General features: G+C 57.3%; 1 protein-coding gene across 1 annotated transcript; it reads right to left on the bottom strand.

Moving 5' to 3' along the window:
* Positions 1 to 1,858: 1,858 nt before the first annotated feature.
* PNMA8B (PNMA family member 8B) lies at positions 1,859 to 6,617 on the bottom strand. Its single transcript, XM_024768249.1, is given in 8 exon segments — positions 1,859 to 2,315; positions 2,317 to 2,648; positions 2,650 to 2,729; positions 2,732 to 2,804; positions 2,807 to 2,962; positions 2,965 to 3,771; positions 3,885 to 4,252; positions 6,602 to 6,617. Coding segments are annotated over 8 exon segments (2,289 nt in total).
* Positions 6,618 to 13,581: the final 6,964 nt, after the last annotated feature.

Genomic DNA, 13,581 nt, shown 5'->3' with positions numbered 1-13,581 from the left:
GGGGGCAAGAATATGCATTCTTAAGAAGTTCCCAGGAGACGTGGATGCAGCTGGTTTCAGGACCTTATTTTGAGAACTGCGGCAGCCTGGCCGAAAGTTCAAAAAACAGGCGGAGCTTTGAAGTTTCAAGGCAGTGGACCAGTGCCCGCGCACCTTTAGTGCTCAAGAAGGGCCGTTTACCCTTGATTTTAACCATCTGTGCCGGAGCGCTTCCTGGTTGGGACAGTGGGCGCACCCTGAGAGCCACCACGGCGCGATTTTAACCATCGGTCTTGGAGCGCCACCTGGTGGATAAATGGGCCACGGCAACTCGCCTGAGTTGACGCTACCTCCTCAGGCCTAGTTGTAGCGGGGCGGAGCGTCCTGTCTTGGGGCGGGGCCTGCAATAAGGAAGGCGGGGCCTCGTGGGCAACAGGCTTTGAGGAACCGAATAGAGGGAAAGGCTTGTTGTTTTCTGTTTCTGGAGCCCTGGCTTCTCCCTCCAGGCCGTTCGAGGACCAGGTCACATCCCCGGGAGTCTCAGGGGGCCCCTGTCTCCGTTTGAGCAGACCGAGGGGTGGGACAGCTTACTCCTAGAGGTTCCAGGAAGGGGAGGGGGGCACGCTCCCGGCCTGTCTTCTCTCCCCGACCCCAGGGACCTCTGCACACTCACAGTCTAAACTCCAGTAACGTGGAATCCAAGTAGACAGCCACCCCCGTGAAGGCAGGTGGCCTGTTTTGGAGACACGGTCTCTCCTACGCTTAGCAGGGAATCCTGGCATCTGAGCGGTCCAGGGTTACACACGAATAAACCCCAATCACCACAGCCCTGGCTCGGGGCTTTTGCTCCGGCTGTTCCTGCCTCCTGAGAGCGCTTCCCTCGGGTATCTGCCGGCCATACCCCTCCCCTCCAGCGCTGAGGGGAGTCAGCCCACGGGAGGTGGGGTGGGGGACAGCTGGCGGGACGTGCAGGGGGAGCCACAGGCCCGTGAAGGAGCACCGCCTGGTACTGCAGAGAAAATCCAACACTCTGTATGTGAATTGCCCCAAACTGAAAATGTTGCAAATAATTCCCACTCTTTGAAAACACCGTGCAGGTTGAGTGACAGATTCGGTGTCTGGGCACCAGCAGGTGGCTTTGGCCTTGAGGAGCTGGTGCATTTGTACCAGCTACACTTCAGATGGGCAGGGCAGGTGTGGGTCTCTCTCTCTCTCTTCCTTCCCCTCCTTCCTTGGTCCTGGTCGCCAGAGCCCCGCCCCTCCCTTTCCCTCCCTCACCTCTTTTCCCCTCCCCCAGGAGCAACCCCTCTGCCTCTCAGGCTTCTCTTCCTGGAATCATCTCCTCCCCCAGCAGGGAGGTTCAGCCTTCCTGACTGAAGGCTCAGCTACATCCTGACACCCCCGCGCGGCTGGGTGGCCGAGCCTCCATCACAGAGCCCGGCCCCCATCAGATTGGGGTGGAGGACAGGGGCACAGAGACGCTGGCCAGAAGCATGAGTCTGGAAGGGATCGGGCTCTACGAACAGCCAGAAAGAACTCACTGGCACTGCTGGCCTCCCCCGGTGCCCGGTGTCCACGGACACGCTCACCCCTGCGCTAACGCGGAAGACCCAAAGACAATCCCGCTCGGGGGGCCCTGAGACCCCGTCCCATCACCTAGGGCTGCTGCGTCCGCGGGCGCCCGTTACACTCTTCCTTCTTCCCTTGGGCTCGCTCGCGCCACCTGCAAAGGAGGGACTGAAAGGACAGGGGCGTGAGCGGTGGGCGGGCGCGCACTTTAGAGCTCAGTGCCCACGGTGCAGCGGTTGCCGCCTCCGCGGCGGGGAGGGCCGAGGGGCGGAGCTGGGGCCCCACCGGCAGCTGCAGCCTTGCCGTGGCCTTAGCCGCACTTGGGGGGCAGCCTCTTGCCCCGACCAGCCTTCTTCCCACGCGTGGACTTGGAGCCGGCGGGCGGCCGAGCCCTGGGCTGGCCGCCCTTGGCCTGTGCCCCAGCGCCCGCGCGCCCCTTCCTGCTCTTGCTTCCTGCCGCCTCGTCCTGGGCTTCCGTCTCGGGAGGGATGCCCAGCCCGCCGGGGCCTACGCCTCCCCCTCGGGTTTTGCGGGTCCCCGACGGGGCGGGAGACCCTGCCCAGCCCGCCCGATCCGGGGCCCTAAAGGCCGGGCGGGCCCGCTTGGCCCCGGGCTTCCTGGACGCGCGGTCCTCGGGCTCCGACTCCTCGCTCTCCACGTGCTCCGACTCCCTGTTCCCCCGGGCCGCCCGCAGCGCCAAGACCTCCCCCAGGTTGCCTTTGGCGCATCTGAACCTCCCGCTCTGCCAGGCCTTTTCCTTTTCTTCCTATCACCTCAGCCATGTCCTGGGCATCCAGGAGCACCGCTGGCTCCAGGAGGCCGCCCTCATCTTCCTCGTCCTCGCCCCAGCCCCCCAGCGGGCCACCGGGAGCCTTCTTCCCTTTGCAGGTGGTCCGAGGCTCAGCCACGGTGGAGATGCATCCCAGCAAGTGAGTGCCGTCTTCGGACTTCCTCAGGACCACGGCGTCCACCTGGCGGCCTGCCTCCTCCACCTTCACTCGGGTTCCGGAAGTGTCCTTGGCCATGATGGACAAGACCTCGGGCAGCTCAGCTTTCTTGTCGCTCCAGCCCAGAAACTCGATCACAGAAGCAATTTTCAAACATCTCGTCGCAGGCGGAGTGGCCTGCGGGGTCTGTACAAGGCACAATGGCCACAAACTCGGGAATGTCCACCCCCCTCTTTCTTGATCCCCGTTTTCCTGAGACTCGCTTTGGGAGGCGTCGCTGCCAATGGTCTCCTCGTCCGACGTGTCTCCCCCCTGCGAGTAAGTAGGGCCACTAAGTCTGGAATTTCGCTCCGGTCTTCTTTGATGTTCAGGCTGATCGACTCAGCCCCAGGGGGATTGTTCTCCATCTTCCTCTTCTTGGCTTTGTCCGTCACCGTTGCCAGGGCCAAGAACTCGCCGGGACCATTCCATCATCTCCTTCCTTCTGGAGGGCCCACTTCCTAACAGGCTCCTTCGCGGCGGGCTGGAGGGTGGCGTACAGCGCGCTCTGTTCGCCATCCCCGCTCAAGTCCTCCTTGCCCATCTCATCGATCGTGATACCCAGGCTCTAGTCGGGAGAGTCTTGGGACTCCCGCTCCCCGACGTGGATGGCCGCCCTCCACGACGCTCTTCTGGCCCACCTGCTGCCTCTGGTTCTGTTTCTGTGACCCCGACGGCCCCTCCTAGCATCTTTGGCTGCACCAGGAGGGGGGCCAGCCTCCCTGACCCCTGGCTCCGACTCCAGAGCCAGGGTCTCCGAAGCGGGAGGGGTGGGCGTGTCCCCGGGGGCCCTGGCCACTGTGGCCTGTGGGGGCCTTTTATCCAACAGCAAGCGTTTCATCTGCCTCAGGACTCTCGTGCCCTCCGCGCTGTCCTTGCACAGAACCCTCCAGTCGCCGTCCTTGCCCGGGATCTCCTCGGGGATGGCACCGTGATTAATGCCCTTCACAAACTCCATCAGGGAGGCCTTGGCCTTCTCGTCCCTCACGGCCCGCGTGTTCCGCAGCCTGAACTTGCCCAGGGGCAGCAAGGCCGGCTTCAGGACGGCTTCGATGGCTGTCTGCTCCAGGTCCTCCGGGATGCCGGTGACCAGCAGGGCCCTGTGCACGTCCACGGCCAGCCCCCTGCACCAGTCCCCCAAAAGGCTCATGGCCACGGTGCCGCCGCTGGCGCTGACAGCGAAGCAGGAGGGAGCCCAAGGCCGACGTGGGCTGCGGTCCCCTGTGCAAATGCCACTCTGGAACAGCGCCACAGGGCTTGGAGCTCAGGTTCAGGTGAATGTGGCAAGGCTCGGGCTCCAGCTGCCCCTGGGCGGCTGACGCAGCGTCCTTTCCCGAGATCCCTGCTCACAGGGGTCCTAGCATCCACAGGAAGCTTACGAGTCAAACCCAGGGGTGCCACCGGCCCGGCCCCTCCGCCCTTTGTTCCTGACAGAGGCTGAGTGACACCGCGGCGCCCGGGACAGGTGCTGGAGAGGGCGACGCCGTGCGCCCCCGGAGCGGCGCGGGGAGGGGCGCCACGCTCGCCTGCCTGTTGTCGGGCCTGGCCTTGCACCCTCTGCTCAATCTCAGCAGTTCCGGGCGACGGGTCTGCTCCGCCCTGCGCCTGCGCACACGGGCTAGCCCCGCCTCCCAGCTGCACCCCATCTCCATGGCAACACTGCGGGCTGGAGCAGGGGTCGGAGTTGGTGGGGTCTGAGGAGCCGGCTCTGGACGAGCCTGAGGAACAGAAGACTCAGGGGGTGGGATCACCATTAGTGATGAGCCCCAAAAGGCCATATTCACAGGGGGTGAAACAGCAGTCAGGAGGACCCGAGCTCCTTCAGGGGATAGAGGCCTCTTTTCCGTAGAGGACCGGCTTCCTGCAGGGTTGCAATTCCCCTCCACAGTGTAGGTGGAGTTCAGGATAGAGAGACGTAAATCAAGGGCTATGGGGGAAAAAAAGTGGTGGGGGGAATTCCCTGGCGGTCCAGTGGTTAGGACTTCGTGCTTCCACGGCAGGGGTCAAAGGTTCGATCCCTGGTCCGGGAACTAAGATCCCACAAGCGGCGCGGCGCGGACAAAGAAAAAACAACAAAAAAGCCTATGGCCTCCCACGGTGGAACCAGGACTCACTCAGAGTTTTCAGGCCTCACTCAGTGGGGACGGGCTTCAATAAGGGTACACAGGCCTCAGCTGTGAGGTGCGGGCATCATTTGGGGTCCACAGCTCTCGCTGATGGGGTACGGGCCTCGTTCAATGAGGCCTCGCTCTCGCAGATGTTTCTGTAGCCATAACGATGCGCGTGCAATCCACCGTGTGTTTTTGTACACAGTTTCTGTACGTGTATGATCCTCAGTGAGATCAGACGTGAATTCTGCAAGAAGGCATTTCTGCTGACTGGGTCCACAGGCTGGGACAGGTGAATATCATAGCTACTCTAAATACACATCTGCATCACCGTCCTTTATAAACCACCCCCACCCGCAACTCTGTGTAAATCAGGCGCTGTGGTCCAGCTCTTGAGTTTCTACTGCCGCTCGCTGCCCTCGCAGTGACTCTGGGAAGATCCCTGGGCTTCTCTACGCCTCGGTTTGCTCCTCTGTGAAATGGCGATAACCATTAACCCTACCTCATAGGATCCTTAGGGGGATTAAAGGTGATGATCCATGAAAGCCCTTGGAACAGAGGTTGGCCCAGAGTTGGTGCTCCATGAAAGATACCTATGGGACTTCTTTCTTGAGAACGTATGATATAATCATTTAACATAAATATATTAATTAATTTAATTGTTAAATAAATAAGTATATAAATAAAGAAGAAACCCAAACACTTCCTTTTTTTTTTTAACGTAGGAAGAGTTTATTGCAAGGTTACCATGGAAACTGGGCCTAGGGCAAACCAAACGGCTTTCTTACTCTCCTACCCACGCCCTTGCAGCTCTTATTTTCCCTGCTTTCCTCTTTTCCTTTCGCCCTCCTGGTCCCCAAATGGATGTTATCCTTCTCTCTGGAGCAGCGTTGTCCGACAGAAATATAATGCGAGCCCCTAAGGCAAGCCACATGCAAAATGTTAAGTTTGCTAACGTCCACCTTCAACAAATACAAAACAAGTGAGGGCTTCCCTGGTGGCGCAGTGGTTGAGAGTCCGCCTGTCGATGCAGGGGACATGGGTTCGTGCCCCGGTCCGGGAAGATCCCATATGCCGCGGAGTGACTGGGCCCGTGAGCCATGGCCACTGAGCCTGCGCGTCCGGAGCCTGTGCTCCACAACGGGAGAGGCCACAACAGTGAGAGGCCCACGTATCGAAAAAAAAAAAAAGGAATAGATTTCATTTTTTATATAAATTTGTTTATTTTTGGCTGTGTTGGGTCTTTGTTGCTGTGTGCGGGCTTTCTCTAGTTGCGGCGCCACAGACTCAGTTGCTCTGCGGTATGTGGGATCTTCCTGGACCAGGGTTCGAACATGTGTCCACTGCATTGGCAGGCAGATTCTTAACCACTGCGCCACCAGGGAAGTCCTGGCTACAAGTTCTTTGACCGCCATCTGGAAGCGGCGTCCGCATACCCTTTTCTTGAATCTGAATCTAGACATGCTGTGACTGCCTCGACAAGTATGGCAGAAGTGATGCTATGTGTCTCCCAAGGCCAGTTATAAAAGCCTTTTGCCCACTTCTCTTGGAATATTTGCTCTCAAGACCCCCCTCCCAGGACATTCCTGCTTGAAACTTAACCTCCATGCTGTGAGGAAGCCCAACTCACACGGAGAGACCAATGGAGGTGCTCAAGTCAACATCTCCAGCTAAGCCCAGTTTTCAAGTCATCCCAGACCAGGCACCAGACATGACGATGAAGCTTCCAAATGATTCCAGACCTTAGCCATTGGAGTCACCCCAGCTAAGGCACCAGACGTTGTGGAACTGAAAAAAAGCCATTCCCCATTATTCCCTTTCATTATGCTGACCTACAGACTCCATGAACACAATAAAACATTTTTGTTTTCTGCCAGTGAGTTTAGGGTGGTTTGTTATGCAGCAAAAATAACCAGCACACACCCATCCCATCCTTACTGCTTTGGATAGGTAACTAACCTCTCCGTGCCTCCATTTACGTCCCTGAAAATGGGGATCACGTTCTCTTAGCGTCGTCAGGAAGATAGGAGAGGTTGTGGCGTGCGCGTGCCCAGCGAACCCCCGTAGCACTCAGCAAGTCCTACTGAGGTTATGAATCAGCGGCCGGTCACTTCCAGATCACCCACAACTGACCATGACCGCAATGGGGGCAGCTTGCGTAGAGACCACTGCGAGCCCCAAGACCGTGTACCGTCCCCATCCCGGTGCCTCGGGCCCCTAATGATCTGCCCCAGCTCACCCTGGCCTCTCCCCGTCCCTCGCTCCTCCACACCCAGTTTTCCCCTGCCCCCAGAGTTTGCGGAGACGGCAAGGAAAGGGTCCGCTCACAGACCCTGGAGTCACACGGACGTGACTTGAGTCAAGCCAGATCGCCTGGGTTCAGATTCCATCTCTGTGTGACTCTGACGAGTCATCTGCCTTCTCTGAATCTGTAAAATGAGCACAGTAAGAGCACCTAAACTTGCGTTGAAATCATCAGAGCGCATGTATTAAGAGATATATAAATAACAGCTATTGTTGTTCTTGCTGTTAGTGTTGAACCCCAGCACCCCACTTCAGAGCTGAATCAACTTAAGCAAATTATTTCGCCCGCGCCCTTGAACGCTGGGGAAGCGCCTTCGCAGGTGCGTCTTTAAGTCGCGGCCCTGGAGCGCCGCCTGGTGGTCAATACGGGCGCCGCAGAACTTCATCTACTGCGCGCGGAGCACCCCCCACTATTCCCTCCCCGCGGTTCTGGGACCTGGTACATCCCTGAGAGGGGGAAGAGTGTTGAGGGAGGGGGGTCCCAGGTTCGGGCATCGGATCTATCTCCCCGCTCTCCCAAACTGAAGGGGCTGGTGTTGGAGGTTTGCTAGATTCAAGGTGTGGCATCAGGCTCGTGTCAGCCCGCACCACAATCACATTAACACACACAAAACACACGCACTGGCTCACACACACTCACTTGCATTCACACAAGGTGACATTGACACACACTTGGACTGAGCTACTCTATTCCCTCCTACACACACACACACACACACACACACACACAATTCGCACATAACCAGAGACATACACAGAAACCCGTTCATTGACACCCCGAGACTCGCCCCACCTACATCCACAGAGAGACACACACAGCCCTAACAAATGAAACACACAGATACACTACACATGCCTCAGCCCGAAACACCCACATCCTCATCTCTAACACGTGAACAAACCCACCAACTCCACAAGGAGACCGCCAGAGAGCATGCAGGGACCAAGCGACGCCTCACCCTTCGCCCACTCTCGCCCCGCTATTGGAGCCGGGAAGGTTGCTCCTGCCCACGAAGGGACGGACCCCGCCCGGAGGAACCCGCCAGATTCTCCTTCAGGCTCACCAAGGCCAACCGAACCTGCCCTGGGGCGCAGGGAGCTTGGACCTGCAGGCTGAGGGGGTGCCGCCGCCACCCGGAGCTCTGTGTGTGGACACTGGCCTGGACACTTGGGCCAGGTCCGTGGGTGTGTGTCGGGGAGCTGCCATCAGACTGCCAGACTTGGGAAGACTCCGAGGGAGGGCGAGAGTCTGATCCAGCCCCACTCCCGCCCTTCCCATTCATCCTCCACGTGACATAACAAACTTGACCCTGTCTCTCCTCTCCTCTAAACTTCTCTATGGCTCCCCAGTGCCCTCGGGAGAAAGCACAGGCTCCTCGCCTTGTCCTATGAGGCTCTGCATACTGCGGTCCCGCCCTCCTCCCGGGTCTCTTTCCAACCTAAAGTATCCGGCTTCCGGGTTAAGCTCTAATCAGGAGTGCCCTCTGACAGGCACCCCTCGGCCCACACACACACTAGGCTGTGAATCCCGGGAGGGCAGGGCCTGGGCTGTCACAGTCACCACTGGGTCTCCAGATAGGTGGAAGCAGGTTCTGGGGGGATGTGTGTGGAAGGAAGGAAAGACGACAGGGAGAACGGAACGGAGGGAAGAAAGATCTTTAAAATTTAAACCTTTGGTCCATCTTTCTTCTCTGAGCCACGTCTCCCTGTGCCCACCAGAGGACGCTCTGACCCAGCAAATCCCTAAAGCAGCCACTCAGCCCGCTCTTCGTACAAAAAGGTATTACGATACTGAAGAGGATTAATACCAATAACTGCTACTGAAAGCCCTACTGCACCCCAGGACGTGCGCTAAACCCTCCACGTGCCTAAGCCAACACAGCAGCTTAAAGTATCGTGCAAAGGAGGAAAGTGAGGCTCAGAGATGTTGTTTAACTCTCTCAGCGTCACACAGCACCTAAACTGCAGAGAAGCTTCCCACTCTGACCTTGGAGACCCAACCGCCCTTTGCTCCTTGGCCACATCCCTAGTGTAACCAACTCACAATTCCCCGTGGACCTGGCCTTGCCTCTTCCCCCACTCGGCCACACCTCATTCCCCTCAACTCTTCAGGTCTCCTGTCCTCCATCCAGCCACTGGGGTCTTCATATACCAACCCCCTCGAAAACACTTCTTCCGTACTTCACAGAGGGTCACCTCCTCCCTTCAGACTCAGCTCAGTGTCACCTGTTTCGGGAAGCTGGCCCCAATCCAGAATCAGCTGCAGCTCTTCCGACCCACCTCCCCTGAGAATGCAGGCGTTTCCCTCCTAGCACTCGCTTCCGCTTCCGCTTCTGCTCCTGAGCTCCAGGAGGCAGAGCCTGCCTCAGTCATCACTGCTCCCAGCGACCTGCACAGGTGGGTCCCAGGACAGCCACTACAGAAACACTGAATGAATGAGTGAATGAAGTCTCTGGGCGGGAATGACTTCAGTGAGCCCCTGAAAGGGTGAATGCTCTTCCCCAACCAGTGTTCCAGAGATTCGACAACAGACACCCCCAGCCAAGGAGAGGGCCCCATACTCCCTTTCAGGCCCTCCCCTATCCAGGTACAGTGAGTCTCACTACTGCCCTTCCTCCCCTGGGGACAGAATCTCCTGCTTTCCAGCCCAGTATCCACCCCCCCACACTCCCACCCCCGTCTCCTAAGTGATTTGCCTCCATTTCTCCTTGTGGCATCCCCTCCCTCATGTGGAGGGAGCCAGGTGGTTCCTGTGGGAATCACTAACCCTCACCCACCACTCCCCGAAGCCTGGCCAATCAAAGCACTCACTCCCTCTCCAGTCACTGTGATTGGTGCAGGGGCAGGCACATGACCCAGCTGATCCAATGGGAGCTGGTCCAGAGTCTGGTTGAATAAATGAATGAAGGGACCCTGGAACCAGCCATGACTGAAGCTAAGACAACCCGGACTTTATAGTAACGTGAGCCAATGAATTCCCTTTTCTGCTTAATCCAGGACAACTTCAGTTTCTGCACTTGGAATTCAAAGTGTCCTGTGTAATTTGTTCCCCCTAAAGCATTCTCCAAGCCTCGAAGAAGGAGGGGCACAGGGGCCTCTCAGTACCCTGCCAGACATTACCTCTGGCTCGAAGTGCTGGAGCAGGACTTGAGGGGACCAGGGAAGGGTCTTCCTGACTTCTCAGACCTGGCACCGTCACCTGCCATAGGCTCCTGAGGCTTTTTGCCTCATTCCTGGGGCCCCAGGTCTCATGCCAACAGGGAACCATAAAGGCGGTCTTGCTGCTCTGGAAGAATCCCAATGGCAGGAAAGTTCTCGGTCAGCGTTTGCTGGATGGGTCCACGCTTGCGCAGACTGGCAGCTCAGCCATTTGATGGGCTGAGGAGAAAGGAATCTGATTTTATCTCTAATAGTTTGCCCAGATGGAAGGAGGGAATGAACGAACGTCATTACCTGGGGCTCATCCTGCAGCCTGTGGAGGGACAGGCCCTAAGGCTTGAAGGGGCAGTTCTGGAGGTAGCACTTGGGGTGTTAATGCGGCAGATACTGAGATATCATTCAAGTGGCCCCCTGGGGGTCACTATGATATGATGATTTGCAGTGGCCACAGGCCCATCCCACGAGTAGGCCTTGCCCTCTGAGCACCCCGCCTGCTCTGATCTACAGAGAAGGTCCCACCGCGGTCCTGGTAGCTGTGGCTGCCCGGAAGGCTGTGAAACCTGGACAGCAGTCGTGCCCCTGAACCAGGCCTGGCCCACTGCTCGGGCTCAGCCTCCATCTCACACAGCCACCAACCAGGGGCCCTTAGCCCCACCGGGACACAGACCTGCCACTTGCACTCCCATCCCCAGCCTCAGCTTCAGTCCAGACCCCGCCTCCTGGCCCTAGCCATCAAACTCACTCCAGACCCCGAGTAACCCCGAGTGAGGGCTGATCACCCCCCATTAAGGCCTGGTCCTCCTGAGACTTGATCCGCCAGTGAGCGGGACTGAGTTTTCTGTGTGAGGCCTGCCCAGTGAAACTACAAGGCGAATATTCTCATTTTCATTGGGTTCCTCAAAACAAATGCTCAGACCCTGGCAACAGCCTAAAAGCGGTTGTCATGGAACCGGCAGTAGCCCGTGGGGGAAGGAGAGGTGCCAGTGCCCAGGAGCCAAAGCCTGCTGCCCACTCTGATGTAGATGCGAAAAAACTGGCAGGACGAAGGGGACGAAGGAGGAAGTGTGTCACACTTGGCTGGAGTGGGAGGGAGAGTAGTGATCCGTCACCCAGGAGGCCCATACTCATGCAGGGCGCTGGCTGTGGACGTGCACAGGGCCCTGCTGGTCACCAGCATCCCGGAGGACCTGGAACAGGCGCCATCGAAGCCGTCCTGCAGCCAGCCTTCTCGCGCCAGGGCACGTTCAGGTTGAGGAACACGAGGGACGTGAGGGAGGAGAAGGCCAAGGCCACCTTCATGGAGTTTGTGGCAGACGTTAATCACGGTGCCATCCCCAGGGGGATCCCGGGCAAGAACAGCGTCTGGAGGGTTCTGTGCAAGGACACGAGAGTCCTGAGGCAGATGAAACTGTCCTGAGGCAGCTTGCTGCTGCATGAAAGGCTCCCACAGGCCGCAGTGGCCAGGGCCCCCGGGGGACTCATCTGCCAATTCAGAGACCCAGGCCCCGTTCCAGGTGCAGCCAGCAAGGCTAGCAAGGGCAGTGCGGGTGGGGGTGGGGTCTAAGAAATAGAGTCAGAGACAAAAAGAGGGGCCGAGGAGGACTGCCATTTACCTCTGCAAAAAAGGAGCTGAAGGATTCTTCCATCAGAGCCTGGGCATCGAGATCGCAGATGTGGAAGAGGAGGACTTGGGCAGGGATAAATGGCAATGCCAGTGTGCTCTATGCAACACTCCAAACGGCTGCAAGGAAGTCGTGCAGAGAGACGTGGATAAGGCAGACAGTCAGTCTCCATGGAGTTCTTGGCCCTGGCGACCGTTTTGGACAAAGCCAAGAAGAAAGTGACAGAGAAAGAGCCCCCCAATGTGATCAGCTTGAACATCACAGAAGCCAGGAGCATGAGGGACACACCTGATGAGGTGCTCAAGGGCAGTGATGCTTCAGGAGGGGGGTCTGAGGGCTGAGGTACCCAGAAGGGCATGGAGAACCCCGAGTTCTAGACATCATGGCCTACAGGATTTCATCAGACATCAAAACCTGCAGGGAGACGTTGAAAATCGCTTCTGTGATCGAGTCGCTGGGCTGGAGCGAAAAGAAAGACAAAAAAGCTGCCCTGCCCAAGGTCTTGTCCATCATGGCCAAGGACACTTCCGGAACCCGAGTGAAGGTGGAGGAGGCAGGCCGCCAGGTGGACGCCGTGGTCCTGAGGAAGGCCAAAGATGGTGCTCACTTGCTGGGATGCATCAAGGAAGCTCTGTCTGACACCTGAATAAAATCCAGTTTTTGTTAGGAAGAAAGAGGGGCAGGGATAGCTTTGTGGATAGGCAGTAAACAGTATTTCATACATGTTCTGGTTATCTATTGCTGTATAACAAACTGCCCCAAAACTTCATGCCTTAAATCAACACATATTTTGCACACATTCATCTCTTCTTCATGCGGCATTGGCTAGGGATACCTCTGCTGAGAGCTAAGGATCCTCTTCTAAGATGCTTCACCCCTTTGGCTGGCAAGTTTGGGCTGACTGTCACCAAGAAAACTATTCCTAATCGATACACATACCATGGAATGTGCTATACAAGTGCTTCCCACGCCTGATCTCATGGAATCTGTGCAGCACCCCTATAACGGAGTTACCATGATTTCCATTTTAATGAGGCCCAGAGAAGTTTAGAGCCTTCTGCATCATCACACAAAGGGTGCGTGTCAGAGCTGGGCTCTTTGAACCCAAACCTTCTGGGTTCCAGAGCCTCTTCCATTAAGCTCAGTAATTCCCAGCTCTCTGGATGCACTCTGCCTCTTCCTGCCCACTCCAGAAATCACGTGACAATGAAAGCGGGGGCAGAGTGTGGTTGCTATAGAAACAGCTCCGAATCCACTCTGGTTTATAAAATCGAGGCGCATCCCGTGCTGACTTGTACTGGGTTAGCACAGGTTACCTATGACCTGCTGGAGACACGCGGTGGGTGGCGGGGGCGTGTGGGGCTGCTTCTGATTGACTCACTGCTTACGAGTCACTGCTGTGACTGTAGGTGTCGCTGTAACAAATACCCCGACATCTCAGCGGCTCGCGGCAGCAAAGGTTTGTTTCTCAGGCGTGTTGTTACACATCTGTGCAGTGGGCTGTGGATATTCCCCATTCTAGAAGCCTAAGGGGCAGCCCTCATTTGGGTGTCTTCTTCTGATGCTGGCAGGTCAATGGCCAAACCTGCAGCGTCTGTCACAGCTTCCGCTGGTATCGGGCACTCAGTACATCCCCTCACAACTGGACCCAGGCAAATCACAAGCCGCCTTGATTCTTTGGAGTCGCCAGCTACTTGGCAACAATCAGGAATGTGTACCCTCCATAGAGGATCGGTGAACGAATAGAACCATAGAATAATCTAACCCTCCACCGTCACACAGCAAAGGCAAAATCTCTTCCCGTGGGGCTTTTGAGCTCTTGTCTCCTGCACTAGGCTGTGTACTTGTCTGTCA

Source organism: Neophocaena asiaeorientalis, unplaced genomic scaffold (assembly GCF_003031525.2).
Source record: "Neophocaena asiaeorientalis asiaeorientalis breed wild unplaced genomic scaffold, Neophocaena_asiaeorientalis_V1.1 scaffold629, whole genome shotgun sequence".
NCBI lineage: Eukaryota > Metazoa > Chordata > Mammalia > Artiodactyla > Phocoenidae > Neophocaena > Neophocaena asiaeorientalis.
This window is presented reverse-complemented; position numbering and strand designations above follow the sequence as displayed.